Source organism: Tenebrio molitor, chromosome 6 (genome assembly GCF_963966145.1).
Source record: "Tenebrio molitor chromosome 6, icTenMoli1.1, whole genome shotgun sequence".
Taxonomy (NCBI): Eukaryota; Metazoa; Arthropoda; class Insecta; order Coleoptera; family Tenebrionidae; genus Tenebrio; species Tenebrio molitor.
The window spans coordinates 205,739-225,239 of NC_091051.1; the positions used below are offsets into that span (position 1 = coordinate 205,739).

The following is a 19,501-nucleotide window of genomic DNA, read 5'->3' on the forward strand; positions in this document are numbered from 1 at the left end:
TACATACCTTCTTCGACAAGCCCAGATTTAGCCGTCACTTTGGTAACGAACGTCCCCACGGGCGCATCTTCCGGCACGCTGGCCGTATACAAAGAATTGAAGAATCTGGGAGGGTTGGTCTCAGATCCTTGTACCGTCAATTTTAATTCCATATCGGCATGAAGCGTGGGCGTCCCGTGATCTGTGGCTGTTATATTCAAAACGTATGTCTTTTGTGCGTCAGGAAGAGGTTTGGCTAAGGTCAAAACGCCTGTGTCGTAACCCATTGCGAACAAGCCACCTTCGTTTCCACCCGAAATTACGTAAGTTACTCGCCCGTTGTCACCACTGTCATTATCGACTGCCACCACATGGGCTAACTTCATCCCGACGATGCCGACATCGCCGATGAAGACCATCGCAGGAACCGGAACTACGAATTTTGGGGGATTGTCGTTAAAGTCGGTGACGACGAGACGTGCCGTAACGGAACTGGTCCTCCGATCGGAAACGTTCAACGACTGATCCGTGGCAGCAACGACGATTATGTATTCCTCGATTGCTTCGTAATCGACTCCGGTGGTCAAAGTCAATGTTCCGGTCAGAGAGTCGATGGTGAAGGTGTTGTTATTCGGATATTGGTGCAGGAGGTGGTAGCGGATGTCGCCGTTGTTGCCGTAGTCCGAGTCCGAAGCTGTGAAATTGTAAATCGACGTCCCGACTTCGGTGTCTTCGTTCAGGGAGATCGTGACGAGATCTCCGGGCCAACGAGGCGAATTATCGTTAGCATCGGCGATATCGATCCTGACTGTAATTGCACTGCTTTGGGGATTGTTCATCGCGCTGGTGTCCAGAGCTCTGATTTCCAAACGATACTCTGATTCTTTCTCGCGGTCTAATTGTCTTGCCACCACCAACGAACCTGTGTTGTGGTCAATGTCGAAGGCGTCGATGATGTTTTCCGGCATTAAGGACGTAAGAGTGTAGGTTATGTGTCCTCCAGTGGTCGTACTAATGATGTTCTCCTGATCGACTGATTCGGATGCGGCTACCGATCCCACAACGTGTCCAATTTTGACATCTTCGCGAACTCGGAAAACTAGACTTGAACTCGTGAAAGTTGGTCTGTTGTCGTTGAGATCCAAGACTTCTACACGTAACATTCTGACTGTTTGTTTCGGCGGTGTGCCGGCATCACTGGCGGCCACTACTAGTCGATAAATTGTTCTTTCTTCATGATCTAACGTCATTCTAGTACGAACGACTCCACTAACTGGATCGATGTTGAAGACGCCGTAACCGTCTGAGTCTCGTCCTTTCAGGATCAAATATGTAATCGAAGCATTTTGGCCATTATCGGCATCCACGGCTCTCACTCTTACGACTTCGGTACCAGGTGGTTGTTCTTCACGAACACTCACGACATCTTCTTGGGGATCTATTATTTCCGGAGCGTTGTCGTTCACGTCCAGAACGTATATTTTGACGACTACTCTGACGCTGCGCGAAGGAATACCTTGATCCCGGGCTTCGGCCACTAGATCGTACGTATCTTTTTGTTCTCGGTCGAGGGGTTCTTTGGCTGTGATTTTACCTATAATATAAAAAACAACAATCAATAACATTTCCAGATGGTGACAGTGCACGAAGAGGAGGCCCCAAATAAATATTGTTAGAGATGGGACACCGTCGAAAATTTGTGCATTTGATCCAATTGCGGCTTTACGCGGTGTAGAAGCAAAGGCCGCGCGTGAAGTATGTCCGTGGAATCCAGCGAGCGCAACGTCGCGGGGCCGGGGCTGAAGAAGCGGTTCGGTCACATTCCCGGCCACTGAACGAAACACACCGAAACCGAGTTCGCAGGGCCCGCGCCATTCACTCTCGTTTATACCCACACCATGCAATGCCCTACAAGTCTTCTGAAGGAACTTTCGATTTTCCGTCGACCCTTCTCGACTCATCGAGTTCGAGTCGCGGACACCGCAAAAACCGTGTCGACTGGGTCGAGGCAGTTATGAAAAGTGTCAACGGTTCATTATTTGTTTTGAAAGCGGAATGCTAAAAGCATTCCAAGGCTTCTGTAGCCGCTCGAGATTCTGGCAACGTGACTGGCATGTGGACCCTCATACATTTCAATCGTGTGTGCATGTGTGTGTGTGTGTGTGTGTGATGATTCTTGGTCCGGCAGCCCGCGGTGCTGCATTCTAGGCGTGTTTGGAAGTTCGTGGAGGATCCGCATAAAATCAAACTCCGAACGTCAGCATTGGAGCTGAAATACAGTACCTACAGAAAGTTTGCGTTATTTTTTAATTGACAAGGTGCTCGTTGTTGAAAACGAACTTCTCTTGTTTCGGTTAACCAGACCGATTAGACTATGGATTGTGATTGGTTTCTCGAGTGAACAACAGAAAAAAAAAATGAAGGCGAGAGACCCTCCCATGGCCGAAACTCCGTTGACATTCGACCGTTGGAACACCGCGTCATCGCCATCCATCATGGTCGGTCTTATGATTCGTGAGAACCCATTTTCAATTAAAACCGGAATAAGAGCTCGACTAACAGGTGCCTGTAATTAAGTACGGTAACCGCCGGTAGATGCCTCCGCGATTTCTTCGTTTTTCGTCGGGATGCCCCACCGAAAACGACGTTTACAACTCAAAAGTCTCATTGTTTATGGCATACGCATCGCTGAAACACGTCTCGGAAAATTGAACGAGCGTGACATTCTTGATATTATACAATTATGTTCCAATTTCACTTGCAATTATTATAATGAGCGGTTTAAAAACCATAGATATATAAGGAGAAGATACAGCAATAGGTGAAGTACTGGGGACAAGACGTACCTTTTGTTTCTATTTCAGTCGCACGCATGTAGTTAACAAATATATAATTCCTAGCGTTTTCCATGAGTTAGGTATATTGTATATCCATGAAAGGATATTTCTTTATTTGAAGAATTGTAAGGAGTGGAACATACAATACAGGTCTTCATCTTTAAAGCAAAAAATAATTCACAAATAATTTGTCACGATGACGTTTCTCAATTATCGTCAACTAGATGAATACGAGGTACTTCTCTATTCAAGTGCAGATGTATGGAAACAAGACAAGAATACATTAATTGTGTGCTAGAAAAAAATGGAGGATAGTACCGGAATCGTTGATATGTTTTCCCAAGCAACGAAATACGTTTATATGGAATGGCTGTATCTTCCCCTTATATATCTATGTTAAAAACGAGTATCGCGCGCCATCTGACGGCGGGACTCTTACGAAAGGGATGTCGGTACTATGGCGCACATTCGATTTAATTATCTCGGGTTTTTGGTGAACGTGCGCGATTAAATCGGGTGTTTTATGATCATGAGAGTCCGTTTGGAAGAGTTTTACGGCACTATTATCATATTAAAGTTCGATTATGGGCGCATAACTGGCGGGTTTTTAGCCGAAAACTCAGGAAGGTGCAGCCACCTAATTAAGTTAACTTCAAAAACGCCGGTCGGATGACACTTATTGCCGATAAAGAGAGAGAAATTACCAGTGGCGGATTGGGCAATCGGCCGCAGGTGCCCAGTCGAACCCACACGCGTCTATTGGAAGTACATCCTTCTTCCAATTTTTCTGCCAAAATCCCCACAACTTTTGTTGTTTGTTGATAAAATTATTTTTCCACTTTGTTTTTACTAATCTTTATCTTTAATCTTTAATATTGGGTGATTCAAAATGATTGTGGCCAAGTATGGCAACTATGTATGAAAATTCATGTGGCAACTGTGTGGATGAGGTAGAGTTGTCATTTGTATGACATTTCATAAGCGTGCATTTGATTTTTTTGATATCATTACACATTGATTTGACAGTTTTCAAAATTGCGCGACTATGAACTGTCAAAAAAACATTAACTCTACCCTACCTACACAGTTGCCAGATGAATTTTGAATCGCCCAATAGGTATACTCAATTTCATATAAATGTGCATCTAAGCAAGCCATGAAAATCTGATTTTCTGTTGGTATTAAAGCTAAAGCTATTGACTTTGACTTTCAAAGTTGCTTGCTCTGCGCGAACCCGATTTGACTAATTATTGATTTCAAAAGCAATCAATTCAACGTCTTTTTACTGATTAAATTAAAGTAATTCTTATTTGTTTTTGTCTTTGTATTTTTACCAAATAAAGATTTATTGGACATGACCTTCATAAATGTGACTTTTGTAATGTAACTAAATTAAAGATGCTTTTACACATGCACAGCTCACTTGATGAACATTTATAGGAAATCAACTATACTAACAATATGGCGGTTATGACACGTCCCTTTTGACAGTAAAATCTGTCATTAATTTTATAAGAAAAATATTACAATAATGGATAATTTAGATAAACTTGAGCGACAAAGAGCAGAAAATAGAGAACGGCAAAGACGTAGGCGGGAACACAGAAGCCAAGACGAAAAAGATTTCGAAAATGAGCGTAGAATTTTAATATTTTATTGATTTTAGTGCGTAAGCACGGGCCGTTCCACTGGTATCTATTAAATAAAATATGTTACATATTTTTGAGAAATGAAAGTGTAGGTATAACGATAAGTTTTTTGTGGTTTCAGTTGGAAATATTTTATTGTCGTATGATTCCGTAATAATCGGAGAATCGTTCACTGTCGATCTCTGAAGTGACGAAAGCGTTCGACACGATCCGCCCCCCGAACGGTCAGGTGGGAAGTCCTCCTTTTCTTACCGTAACTAATCAAATTTCTCGTCGTAAAAACTGGAAAAGAAGCACAGCACGTAATCTATGATCTATTGTGTCGGTTGCGTCGCAAAAACGGTCTATAGGGGGGAGTCGCGGCCACTTTTGAAAATCGAAAAGTCGGCCAATTTCGACGGCCACGGCAGACCGGAATATTTTTCTCGCGGTGGCAAGACCCATAAATCGCGACCGGGCCGAGCGCGCTTAATCCCGGGATTTCACTGAATAATGCTCTCGTCGCAAAAAGACGAATAAAAAATTTATCGGAGGTAAACTTTCACGATATTAAATTGAAGATTATAAATCATATTTAGTATATCACAGGTCGGATTACTTGTATTGAAAACATGATAAATGCAATACTTAATCGCATTTAGCTCCATGAATCAATCTGGGTCCAGGTTCAACGTTCTAATTTTTTTTTCTTCGGCGGTCTTTATCACGTGATACGTTTATCTTATGGCTCAATCGTCGTGATAACCCACCTCTCGGTGAAGCGATTTTATGACGCCGGAGCAACTCTTAAGAGATGCATGCAAAACGTCGTCTCGACGTGGCGGCAATTTAACGCTATTTCGGTATTAATGACCCGAGTACGACCGTTTACAGCTTACGTTTAATAATAGACCTTTTCGAAGTAGTGGCCAGCTAATTTTATAGTTTCTAGTACGGGTTTATGGCCGTTATTGCAGGAAATCTTGCGATTTAACGAACGTCTCTCTGAGATAATGGCCGTACGACTCGGACCGAATCCGATCGGTAGCGTCCAGTTTACTTTCGAAAGTTGTCAAACGTGCCGATTCTTTCAATATTTTGACATTATTCTAGCTCGGATTGTTGATCTCTAAATTTCGGTTCTTAGCTCAGCCTGGTCGAGCCATCTCCCCATAATAAAGCCACTTTCTTCCGTCTAATGTACGTTGCCGATGAAATCAGTCCCAATTATTGCCTAAATTGGAGCTTACTTAGTAAAATGATCGCTTCAGAGGAACCTTAATGTCTCTTTTTTTTTACTCCGGCCACTAGCAGACCGCACTCATTCGACTTTTAGTGCTAGGTGTTAATTGGAACTAATAAGGTTGTATCACAAACGGGAAATTCGTCGGTGACGCGGTAATACCGGCGGCATGAAAATTTTAATGCAACAACACCCGCTTGAATTTCCATTACCTAAACGTTTTAATAAAAAAATCAACATCAGATCATCTCAAGCTATTGAGAGAGCAAACATTTTTATTGAGGAGGAAGTCGTCGGCTACACAAAGCATATTTGTTTTTCATTTACTTTATTTGACATCAGCCGCATTAAAACGTTTTCGTCCACAAACATTTGTTCAATACTATACACGATTTCGCTATTAGGACGGCCCGTAAAAAAGTAAATCGCCTCAACCTTGAACCCCAAAAGATGATGGCATGAAATTTTACGAAATTTATTTTACTCTTGCCCCCACCACTCGCTCTTTTTTTTTAATCAGCTGTCAGTGTCAAAACTTTGTAACAGACCAGACTGTGTTACCCTAAAACCTGTACTTTCCGATCAACTGTATAACAATTCCCCCCATGTCAAAATTGAGGTTATGTCTGTCAGTCTGTCTAACGTAATTGAAACATCGAACGTAGTCAGTGTTAAAGGTTTCAATGAAATGTAGGTTTATGTAGGTACATACTTGTTTTTAAAGAGTATTTTGTAGAGCATGTACTTTTGTTTGGGTACATTCAAGAGGACTTTGGAACACAACGATTTTTTAATTGCAGACGTATTTAATACATGAGAATTTAGAAAATAGGTATATAGGTATTTAATACGATACATTGAATATGTTTGAAGCTTTCTCACAAATCGCCTTTGTACTCAATTCAGGGTTGTCACCTTTCAACTCTTCGCTGTACCGAATCAGGGTCATTTTTTCAGTCTCGGGGCACTACGAATGCACCTTTTCAAATTTTGTGCGTTAATTTTTCAACGCAAATGACAGTTATGCGCAATGACAGCGCCGATGACCTTGCACGGCTCGACGTTGCCAACCTATATTGTGAAATGCACTTTCAATTGCTCATACCAACTTGACAACACTTTGACAGCTGATTTTAAAAAAAAGGACTGTATTTATTATGCTTGAGAAACTCACCTGTTGTGGAATCGATTTGAAAGCTGGTGTTGTTCGGGATGAGACTGTAGCGAATGACGGCGTTCTCGCCGGTGTCGTTATCCGTCGCTGATATCTTACCCACCAAGCAACCCCGCCTCTGGTTCTCTTCCACAGTGAACTCGTATGCCTCCTTAGGAAAGCGAGGGTCGTTGTCGTTGGCATCGCTGACATCGATGAGAACCCTCGTCGTGGCGCTTTGGGATGGGGTGCCGTTGTCAGTCGCACTCACTGTCAACTCATACCGATCCCTGCTTTCTCTGTCCAGATTCCTTTTCAAATACAACCATCCGCTGTTTGGGAAAATTCCAAAAATCTCATCCGAATTGTTTACCGGAAGCAACCGATACGTCAGACGAGCATTATTTCCGGTGTCCAAATCGACCGCCGTCACTTGGATGATTTGTGAATTGACCGCTCGCGATTCCTCCACCGTCTTGCCGTATTCGTTCCTTTCGAAAACCGGAGGATTGTCATTCACGTCCTGCACCTCAACTAACACAGTCAAGTTGGCAGATAATGGAGGAATTCCAGTGTCGGTCGCTGTTATAATCAAGCTGTGGCGTTGGGTCGTTTCATAATCTAAACGTCTTGTCAGAGTGAGATGACCCAACTTAGGGTCAATGCTAAAGAGGCTACCGGTAGCGCTGTTATTGATAATTTTGTAACGCACGACGCCGTTCGCCCCGGAATCTTTGTCGCGGGCGTGGGCGGCGTACAAAGTGTTTCCGGTATCGACGTTTTCCGGAACCGAAATGCGGACCACGTTCGATTCAAATTCCGGAGCGTTGTCGTTGACATCTTCAATTTCGATGTTGACTTGGGTATGGCCGTACACCGGAGGATCGCCGTTGGTGGCTTGGATGTTGAGCAGCACGTTACTTCGGATCTCGTGGTTGAGGAGAGACGCCGTTTTAATAGCGCCTGTAGAGGAATCTATCCGAAAAAAGCCTTCCGGGTCTCCAGAATAAATGGAATACCGCACGTTTTTGTGATCACCTGGAAGTGGAACATAATAACGTAAATACACATAGTAAATTTGAAAAATGTGAATAAAATCCACCGGCAATTTTTACACATTGCTACGAGTACGATGCAATTCGCGCGTCGCGCTTGTTTATCTGCAATTAAAGCGTGGCGGTGTAAAAACAAATGGACAATGCAAAGATAAAGGCGGACATCCTTCTCGTCTTATCCGAATATCGTCAATTTATATTAGTTACTTTTTCCAGGATACAAAACACCTAAACAGCACACCGGCATTCATAGCGCTGAGAACATAAAGCCGGTTTACGAAGCTAATCTGTCTTGCTTTGAAGGTACTAGTATTTCAAGGAGCAAAGCACTAATAGTGATCGTTGTTATCATCATGGGAGGTATCCGTTTCGTAATTTATATTTTTCGCGAGTAAATACCAACGGCCTACGGCGTTGACTAATTGCTTCCCCGTTGACCCGATTAGGACTCGGACTATTTATTAAGAATTACGCGTTCTCTCGTCGAAAGAGCCTCCACGGAGGTGTCGTCATAGGGACGGAATAAAAACAAAACGACATTCTTGTAAAGACCATTCAACACCTCACGTGCACCAGCGTGAGATTCATTTGTTTGATTCGGTTGTGACTTTTATTAATTACGGTCCTTTTGTTTTCTAGTTTCCGTTGGGAGTCATTGCTTCGATTTGATTTTCTGCGAGCACGAAATGCCGGAGATTCTTTATTTGCAAACCAAAGAAAAAAAAAACAAGATGTATACACTTTAATAAATAATTATTATTTAATTGCGACGTGAAATATTCTCTGGACATTTTTCCTTCCTGTTGGCAAGTCGTACGTATTCCGGCCCGTTTTTTCATACCTACACAAAAGACATGTAAGTGTCATTAATTAATTGTTCTCGCAGTGACCAATTAACAACCGGCTTTTCTTTATAAGAAGTACCGCATTTCCTGAATTATAGGAGGCAAGAAATTGTTCGTAATAGGTAATAAATTAATCCGTCCACTGATTTTCCTTTGACGTGAATAAAAATCATCGCCGAATTTCTATTTGTTTCTTTAACTCCCATTCTTCGTTAGAAGAGTAACTTTTTTGTTGTGACTTATTCCACTTCTACAGCAATCAAGTTATACATATTTTGTCCCTGAACTTATCAAAAAAAGAAGAAGTGAAAACTTCTATGATTCTCGTTACTGATTTAATATGTGTAATGTGTGTATTTAAAATTGACAAGTGACGCACCGTTGATTGTTTTTCGCTCGCTCCGCTAAAAAACTCGACTGTCTTGAATTTAGCTTGCCGTGTCGTGGTGCAAACGATTTTCGCTGAGCTGCGAACGATTTTACCGTGTTGCATGAAACTAATTCACTTCAAAAAGAAATAAAAATCAAAGGCAAAGCTTTCTCACCTATTAATTTTTTTTTGTCTAATTGTCAGTAAAAAAAGGTTATTTGCTATTTGAATAGGTAGATGATTTCGTTCCGTCACTTCTAACAAAGTGTTTATAATTAGTGGTTACGTTTTTAGGGTTTTGGTCCTTGTACCTATAATACTCGTATTTGGAATAATTATTGTGAACATGCATAACTCTAAAATTTTACATTAAAGATCGCAAAAAGAACAAGCTCGCACCGGCATGCAGAACAAACTCAAATGAATCATCATCGGTACCCACGCGGAGCCATTGAAGACTCACAAAAAGACCTCCACGAAAAGAGTCCCCGAAAAGGGTCCCCGGCATTAATTAAACGTATATGTGCGTATAATAAATACCCGGTCGCTTTTTGTTTGTGTGGATTTGTAAAGGCCCCTTATTAGCATTTAGGCAAACGAGCAGTCCTGTCACAGCATCACAAAGCTCTCGGAGGGGGCAATTATTTGGAGGGATGCGTCTCTCTCTGCCGACGTTTCGGCAAAGAAAGGTGGCCATTGTGTTCGGTCGGCGGGTCCAGCGGTTTTCAAAATGTTTTGGTTTATCGAAATGTTCCCGTGTGTAACGGCGCCGCCATTCATAATAGCGGCACAAATTTAACAAACGCGCTGATTGATTTAAATACCGTGCCAGAAATACTTATATGATAGCCGTGAAACCGGCACCGAAGCGAGAATCCACAACGACAAGGTCGATAAATGAAGAGAGCGCCGAACCACCGTTTGGAATCCTCAGGTTGTCGCGACAGGAACGTACAATTTATTACATTGCTGAAAAGTTGGTTTGCTGTATGAAAACCCCAAAACCTCGCCGGACGGGTCCGGAAGCGGGGCCAGGGGACACAGCAGACGAGCCGCGAGTCGCTCCGGTTGCGGCAGAAGGCGATACCTACATTGCCATGCAGTTTGGAGAAGTCGAGGGGCACATCGCGGTCACTTAGCAGATTTGCAAAATGAATGTTGGCGTTGATATTCGTTCTGACATTTGAAAATAATAAAACAATTTTGCACAAAAAAAAAAAACGTTACGTTCGTTCAAAACTTTTGCAAACTATGTGAAGATAATAGAAGAAGAAAGCTCGTGCAGTCAGGTCCGACTAAGTAGTTTTAATATTTTCGCAAAAAGCTAGCGATCGTTAAGTTAATGAAGGCCGTGGTTCTTGGGTCGACTTTACTGCAGTTTTATTACCAATTCCTTGTTGAATTGCAATTTAAAATCAAATGAAACATTAAATATAATGGCGATTTTTTCCTTCCCGGATTTTATAAGCACGCTAACTGCGCACGTTTTACGATCGCGTACCGTCACCCCCAGAGATGGATTAATTAAATAAATGCTAGACGAAGCCTTTTAATAGCTACGCAGTGAAACTGTTTCGTATGGACCGAAGAAAGTTTTTGGTTCTTAACGTTTATGTCAGTTCGCACCTCCGCCGTCATCCATCTTTGCGGAATTATGTAATCGCGCGACCGAAGTTTTATCTCGGTCCAACATGCAAATTTGTTTAAATAAAGATATCAAATTAAAATTAACCGTTTTCGTCAGATAAAAAGTAACACCTCCATTAGCCTAATATGCAAAGTAACACGTCAGGTGTCACTAATGACTATATTTCATCCAATAAATAAACAAGTTTGTACAACAATGACCAATTTAGCATTGTAATGGGGCCATTTTAAAATCCTGTCTATATGGTAATTTTTTTTGAGAACACTCGATGATGCTATTGGAGAAATTTTCCAATACGACGTGAGAACCAATTCGAATTTCAATTAAAATAAACAACGGCCGTGTATGTCCCATTAAGGCCGAGCAGTAGCACCGTTTGCGGGAAACGCCATGAAATAAATGAATACTACTGAAACAATGACCACATGGGCGGACAACGCGACAGACAGGACAATAGTTGGTATTGAAGACCGGCACACACTACTATTACTGTGCAAATGTGGCAGAATGCGAGTATCGGGTATCGGACCGTTCCTTCCCACCTTAGCATACAATTATGAAATTGACGTGTTTTTTTTTGTGTCCACTACCGGTTATATTGATTTTTTTTATTTTGAGTTCAGCATTTTATCTGGACCTGAAGAAATGGTGTATCGAGAACAAAAATTCCTACCGCTTTTATAGAATTCAGCTTGAATTTTTTCTTTTGGTGTTTTTCTTTTTTTTTTTAATTCAGGCTGATTTTTTATACCTACATATTTCTATGTTGTTGTTTTATCTCCTGAACTGAAATCAGCAACTTTTTTACCCAACATTCTGCTTACAAAATCTAATTATCCCGAAAATATAGGTAACTAAAAAATTGCCAAAGTGTATCCTTTCACTACTCGTAGATAAAAAAATAATGTTGGCAGAATACTTTGTATTTTGTACCTATAGGGTGTCTGAGCTAAGACTATCGAGCCTAATAACTCAGTTATTTTCCAGCGGATTTTTGTGAAATTTAAAATGCAGATATTTTAGACGGTGAAGAATAAAATATAAAAACTCGTCCTTGAAAGACGTCTGGTTTGCAAGAAAAAAGCAAAAAACTGTGTTAAGCGTGGCTGCAAATACAAAAACGTAGACGCGTATGAAACAAACGCGCAATTTTGCAGAAGCGCAGGTGACATATTTGACTAACCTTACAAACACATACAAAGTTAAAGACAACATTTGGACGTAATTTATTATACTGGATGCTTTAATTCTTCCATAAAGGACTAACACACGATCGGGATATTTTAGCAAGGTAATTTAGTTCACGTACGCTTCCTGTGTCTTCAAATAAATTGACGACTTTCTTAACCTTACATTTTGTAAAGTCTACATTTGGATAGTGTTCCACGAGAAAACGAACTGTGTCATTGAAGTTCTTACGACACTCTCCATAGGCAAAATTTTTTTCCTTTTTCAACAATATTGAAATTTCTGCCGCTGTAGTCTATTTTTAAAGTATTTTCAATAAATTTTCACAATTTGACGTTTCTAATAAAATTTTGACAGACTTTAGAGGGTGTACAAAATGTTGTTTGGCAATTAATCATCAATTGTTTCAAAAGGTAACTGCTCAAATACCTTCAAATTTTACATTAAATTTTTAACGGCAAAATCTAATTTAATCTAAAGTGATTTACTTAATTGTTTGTGTAGACCCCTATTTTTTAATGTTTAACAATCTAATAATAATCGCGCATAATTTTCGATAAAGGAAACATGTGTTAAAATTACATTTTTTAACTTGAGGTAATTTTATTATTACTACCGCGTGAGCAACAAGTACTGATTGAGTTGGCAATAAATTCTGGTGATTTTTGGTGACTTTTATGTCATGTTCCAACGAGAAAACCATTTTATTAATAAAAGATTACAAAAACCAAGACGTTTAAATTTGAAATGTATACCAGCTATCAATAATGTCAATAAAACAAACCGAAATAGGTACAATTCACAGTCTTGAAAATTTTATGTAAAATTTTTTTTTGCCAACTGAAACAGTTATTGTTGCTCACCCTGTAGTTGAACCTTCACGGTCTAAATTATCTGCATTTTAAATTTCATAAAAATCCGTTGGCAAATAACCGAGATATTTGGCTCGAAAGTCTTAGCTGAGACACCCTGTATGGTTGGCAGGTTTAATCTTTGTTCGCCGGGACATTTCTACTGCAATGATTGTGTTTACACACTTTAACAAGGTCTTGTTGTTTTTTATATAAAAAATAAATAACAAAAAAAAAAACACTGAAAGATTTTCTTCAGAACACAACTTACACCACACAATTTTGTAAAATGTACACTGGAGGATGGACTGATAAGTAATGATTCCAAGTGTAGTTTATGACATACGAGATGAGTATTTGTGTTCAACAATTCACTCGTTTTCCAGAGCACTCATAATCTATACACGTAATTCAACGTAAAATGACGAGCCTGACCAGGTAAAAATGCAACCCAAAATACAATTTATAAAGCTATCTCGATCCCTATTACATTATCATAATGCACATAAAACATAGGCAGCTTTTAACGTCAGCTTAATGAATGTCAAATTCTGACAGAAAAATACCTCTGTCAACAAAGTATGATTTAATAACAATAATAAGCAATTAGAATCACAAAAGTAATGGGTAAGTAGCATCATGTCGGTTCTGTCATCATTCGAAAACATTTTCAAATACTAAATATGAAGGAAAAATGAAATGACAGATATACCTTTCAAACTAATAGAATACCTACTTGGATTCCTGATTTTATTTTTAAATACCAAAACACAATGTACGCTTTGTAAAATGTATTCTGGGTTGCATTTTTACCTGGTCAGGTTCGTCAGCTTACGTGAATAACCCTGTATAAGGCAATGGTCGTATGTATGTGCCCTATAGACTCAAAAAGTACTTGACTGATTTCGCTGAAATTTTCACAGTTTATTCTTATTAGTGCCGGGAGTATCTAGAGAATGGTTTGAATGAAATCCGGTAGGTGGCGCTGTTGTTTTGACACTGTTAATGGAAGATTAGATTTATTCAGATTTCGATTGCTGTTTAATATCCATAATAGATGAGAGACGATAGATGATATCGAATTTCTATTATATTGCTCAAATTTAGCAATACCGAAGCATTGCCGGGTCTGCTAGAGCGAAATAAAACGATGATTTATTGTCAAAACTTTTTTTTATAAAGTAAGTCAGTCAAGTCAGTGACTTGATTACATACATCATCAGCTCAAAAATTAACTCATATTTTTACTTGACACTGTAGCGTTTGATTGAATTATGTAGGAATAAATATTTCGACAGTCTTAAACCTTATTCAAAGAAAACCGCAGTCACCAATAATGTTTTTGTTGCAATTGGTCAGTTTTTACATATACATGCACACATTTCGCAATTGCCTATTCGAGCCACCATATCCACATCCAACGGTACAAGTTTTTATCTGTGCGGTTGTTACTGTAAACACGAACGCGTGATTGTCATTTTTCCGACGTTTTACAATATAATATACGGTTCTCTATCTAGATGTATAATGGTTGAAAGAGAACTATTCCGACCTCTCCGTATCTCGGTTTTTCTTTTGCATCCATCACCGACACCACGCGAAGAATCGCAAGTTTGCTCACCTGAGTCTCTGACTGTGGCTTTGACATTTCCAACTATGCTGTCCCTCTTGACGTCCTCTTTAACGGAGTATGTGTACCTAGGATGTTCGAAGATGGGTGGCCTCTGAGCTGAATCTATTACGCTGATGAACACCTCGGCGTCGGCTAGAGATTTGAGATTACCGCCATCGATGGCGCTAATATTCAGTCGATGGTAGGGTTGGTTTCTGGTGGACAACAAGTTAGGCCTGCTGAGGAAGATCTCGCCGGTATTTTTGTCGATCCGAAAAAGACCGGCGTCATTTCCTGCGACGATTTTGTACGTGACGGTGCCGTAACGACCGGAGTCGGGGTCTGTGGTGGCGACGACGACCACCGGCGTCGTTGCCGATGACGAGGCGCCACCTTCTCGAAGGGAGACGTTGTAGACGCGCGGATAGAACGTGGGACGATTGTCGTTGATGTCCGTCACCTGGATCTTCACATTGGCGGTTGTGCTGAGGCCACCTGAAACGAACTGGACTGAAGAAGTCTTCATCGGATTGTCGATGGTGGTTTGTTAGTTTTCACAACCTCGCGGAAACCGACCGTGAACGCTCTCCATTAGGTATTAACTATTTATAAAGTGCAAAGCAAAAGAAAACAAAGCGATAACCACGATGTCATTCCTTCTTGCTCACGAAAACGTGCCAAGCCGTTCAGCAGCTCCGGTGTGTTAAGATGATCTATACTAATCGTTTTGAGCTAGCTGTAATTGGGAGGATTAATTATTATTATGTTTATGGGAACAGAAAAATTGTCTCGAGTGTCTGTTCCGATCTAAATTCTTTAATCAAGTGTTGCAAATGTAGACCCAAAATAAAATGACATTTATTTTTTGAGCTACAATTTTTTTAAACTGCTTTTAGTTTTCTACGTTGTCCTACAACCCCGCAGGTAAAATTTCGGCTCATTTAAAAATACACCCTGTATATCATGTTTTATAAAATGTACGTCAATGCGAAGTAACCTATAGAAAATATGCTTTAAAACAAGGAAACCACATTGGTGTACGTTTTATAAAATATGATATACAGGTGTACTTTTAAAATGTGCCGAAATTTTACCTACGAAGTTGTTTGACAACGTAGAAGACTAAAAGCAATTAAAAAAAATTGTAGCTCAAAAAATAAATGTCATTTTATTTTTTGACATAGAATTTTGTAGATATTTTTTCCGAGTTCTACATGAAGCCAGTAGCTCGTGGTTAAAATTTCTGCACGCATTTCAAAAACACCCTGTAGATTTACCTCTGTCGGTGGCGATGACGGGAAACTCGTACACGTTTCGGATCTCATAATCCAAGTTGGAGGTGATGCAGATATCGCCGGTGCCGGAACGGACCTCGAACTCCTTTAGCTTGCCAAAACCGTCGCCCAGAGTATAATTAACCATGGCGTTGACACCACAGTCGGGATCGGTTGCTGAAACCTGCAAATAAAAAAAAAAAAACAGACATTAGTGTTGTTTTAATAGTCCACGAAACCCGGAGGTGTGAAAGACTACAAGAGGTAACATGACAACTTTGAAGAACAAATCTTGCCTGTTTTTAATCTTGTGTTGTTCACACAAATAATATATCAAAGTCTTGGCCAAGTGAGTTTATAGGTGTTTGCCAGGACATGACTGATTATACCGCATGTCTGAAGTGGGAGGTTCATCATTACCGGCGGTTACTGATGGCAGAAGAAGAAGTTCGCCACGATGAACGAACACAGGAGGAAGATGGAGAGCAGAGTCGTTAGCAAATGAGCAAGATAGATGCTGATGCAATTATTACTAGAATATAGAGACAGAGTTGGCTCAAGAACGGATCTTGTTTAATTACAGTATATTTAATAGTGTGTCGTTCATTGCTTCTTGCTAGAGAAAATTCGAAAAACAATTTTGTACGCTAAAAACCTCAATAATGTTGTTGTTTCTAATATTTTGCGTTGATCGCCACTTTTATTTATCATGTTATGTTTAAATCAACCGCGTCCGATGGCGGCGCCATTGTCGACCAGCGGAATCCTAGATCTCCTAGCGTTCAATCGAAGCGTGATGGATTATAAAAAAAAAGATTGCCCAAGTTCGTACGTAAGTGTTCCATAGAATACGAGTATAGAAGCGTCTCGGGTTATTGTCTCATTCCGTTAATTTAACAGACGACGGACACAAAGATACACTTGCCATCCTCGCATTAGCAAAAGTCGACATCGCATCGACTACGCCGTCATCGATGCATCTCGGCACCAGCCAGCAAAGTCAATGTTTAAAACTGAGCGTCCGAATTCGAATCTGGGGGTCCGGAACCCAGAGAGCGAACGAATTGATTTATCACCGTTCGGTAATTACCGCTGATAAATAACGAACGCATTAATGCCAATAGAATCGCGATTTCTAATTGGAAAATTCAATCGGCGAGGCATAGCAGGAAGAATTTCGCATTGTATGGTTCGGATCGTAATTAATAACTGTGAAATTGGCTATATGTAGTGCGACGAGTTTTACGACGGAGGTTTTTCGCTATTTTTGCGGTTATAATTTGAATGTGCATTGAAATGGGAATTTATGCAACGGTCAGTTCGAAATTATTGCCAAGGAGGTCGACCACCGGTCGGTTTGTTTGCAAATTTTTCCGACTATTTATCCGAAGAGGAGAAGACATTTGAATACAATTTTGGCACATGTAAATATGAAAGAGCGCTCTCTCACGGCCGTTTTTGTATGCAGATCGAAACGGTCGTCGTCGTACCGCTTATAATATTGTTCGCGGTTGTGGGCCGTTTTGACTCCAAACAATGGAAGGTGTTACTTTCCCTACCATATTCTTTAACACTTGTTTCCACAAGTCTCGTTCTGTTTCAATAGGCATCCAGTCAGACCGTGGCTGAACAAACAATGCAACCTATCGTGCTTTATTGGTAACGCTGCTTAAGAGCTTTTCGATGCGCGTCAACCACCAAGAGAAGTCGCAAAGTGTAGGTATATTCACCCATCTGAAAATTTTTCAAGAGTAAAGAGAAAAAACTATCTTCACGAGTGAGAACAATGTTTATGAAAAGGCGTAAAACCACTCAAAAACATGTTTATCTGTGTGTGTCAAAAAATTGGTAAAACTTCCGGCTTGGACGGTGTCTTTCACATAGTCCACTTATATCTAGGAACAAATTGTATGAAGGAAATCTTTTGCATATCGAGTACGTTTATAAAAATCACATCGGAAGATAATCAACTTTGCCGAAGGGTTGTCGGCGTATTTTGCATAAAAGTGCAACCGCGTGTGGCGCCCGGGGCGCGCTACTGTGTGGACACACCCTCATCGATAACGCAGTGGCGTCGAGTGTCGATGGCTCACGTCAGACGAGGAGGGCCGATCCGAGGTGAATTGATCGGACATTACGATCGCCAAACCCTGTAATCGGTAACTTATTAGCGTTATTACAATACTGGCCTCGAGGGTTGCGCTTATGCGCTATCGTGAACGCGATTTACGATCAGCAAATTCACTTGGCGGGAGATCACTAAATAAACATCAAAACAACGAACTCACCCCGTCTCAGGATATGCGCTTACAATATGGTCTGGTCAAGTACGCTTAGATGTGAGCGTTGGTTTACATATAGGCATCTATTGACAAGCTAATAACAATAGTGATTTAATAAGTAAAAAAGGAATAAAACACGAGAATAAAACACGACAGACATAGTCTATCTTGAAATCACCCAGGAGGAAAGATCGTAGGTAGGTACATACTAATAATAATAATAAAAAATAAATTAACTCATGAAATAGTGAAATAAATAAAGTGAACAGAGCTGATCTTGAATCTACAATAGTATACAGGTGTTTTCGAAGTTGAGGCGTTCCTTGTAACACGAGGTACTATGCATTATTCTTAAGAATTTTAGCACAAATCTTCTTAGTAAAATGTTTGTATTAACGGAGATAATTTATTGTATATTTTTATTGTTTTCTAAAATTTTCAGTCCGGTCCTGTGTGTTGACGTGGCCCAGGATGGTGTTTTTCTGGAAATCTCTTTGCGTACTCTCCGGACGCCGCAGCTGCATTCTGATAACGTGATAACATTGCACATACGTACATTAGCAACATATCTGAGGGCTCATTATTTTCGTAATGATAAAGCCATTTCAACTAATTAGATGACAACTGTAACAGTATTTTTGATTAAAGTCCATGCTCATTTGATTTTTTTTTGTCAATTCTAATTTCTAACAAATCAGCGGAAATTTGAGCAAGACCGGTTTCAAAAATTTCAAAAAAATGAACTTATTGTATCTTCATTGCCGTACCTACACATTTTACTAAGGTGATTTTGGCTAAAACTCTTTAGAACAACACATACTATCACATGTTAAAAGGAACGCCTCAACTTCGCAAACACCCTGTATTATTATACGAATTTAACAAGACGAACGAACGAATGTGATAATACGTCTTACATATTAAACGAGTATAATATATTTTTTTTACGATCGGGAGTAGAAATCAACTTCTCGGATGTCAACGTCGTGACAGAAGTAAAGCATTTTATATTTGCTCCCTAGGGAGTTTTCATTTTTTTGACAGTTGTGACAAAAATCTAATGGGAGTTTTCATTTTTTTTGACAGTTGTGACAAAAATCTCATTGTGTTGTCAAGGCAAATACTAATTCCATTAAATTCTTAAAATTTGAGATTTTTGTGCTGTTTCTACTCCCTACCGTGAAAAAAATAGTATATATACTTCTGGAGAGAATGCTCATTTTTCCTTCGGTGCTTTGTACAAACTGTACCTTAGGAAAAATCATGCATTTCTCTCCCTCAATATATAATATACTATACTATTTTATCTACTTTGCTTTACTAATGCCTGAAATTTCGGCTGCTCAAGCTTTCATAGTAGACTAGGGAATTTCGCGTGGGTTGGCAACAGACATTTTTCACAAAAGTGTAGGGTTATACAGAACTGGCGGACCAAAATAATACGGTGAATTCATCATTTTCTGGGAATAATAGGAAAAATGTTCAGAAAAATATATCTTAAACAGTGATTGAAATAGTGATAGGCCAATCATGTGT

At 40.0% G+C, this 19,501-nt stretch overlaps 1 protein-coding gene across 1 annotated transcript in view; it reads right to left on the minus strand.

Annotated features, from left to right (window-relative positions):
* Positions 1 to 19,501, minus strand: part of ds (dachsous cadherin-related 1) — a 121,869-nt gene that overhangs the window by 7,205 nt on the left and 95,163 nt on the right. Inside the window, exons 3-6 of the mRNA XM_069052484.1 lie at positions 15,687 to 15,867; positions 14,419 to 14,904; positions 6,862 to 7,878; positions 8 to 1,573 (exon numbers count right to left, since the gene is read on the minus strand). Coding sequence (XP_068908585.1) covers positions 8 to 1,573; positions 6,862 to 7,878; positions 14,419 to 14,904; positions 15,687 to 15,867 — 3,250 coding nt within the window. The remainder of the gene's footprint in view (positions 1 to 7; positions 1,574 to 6,861; positions 7,879 to 14,418; positions 14,905 to 15,686; positions 15,868 to 19,501) is intronic.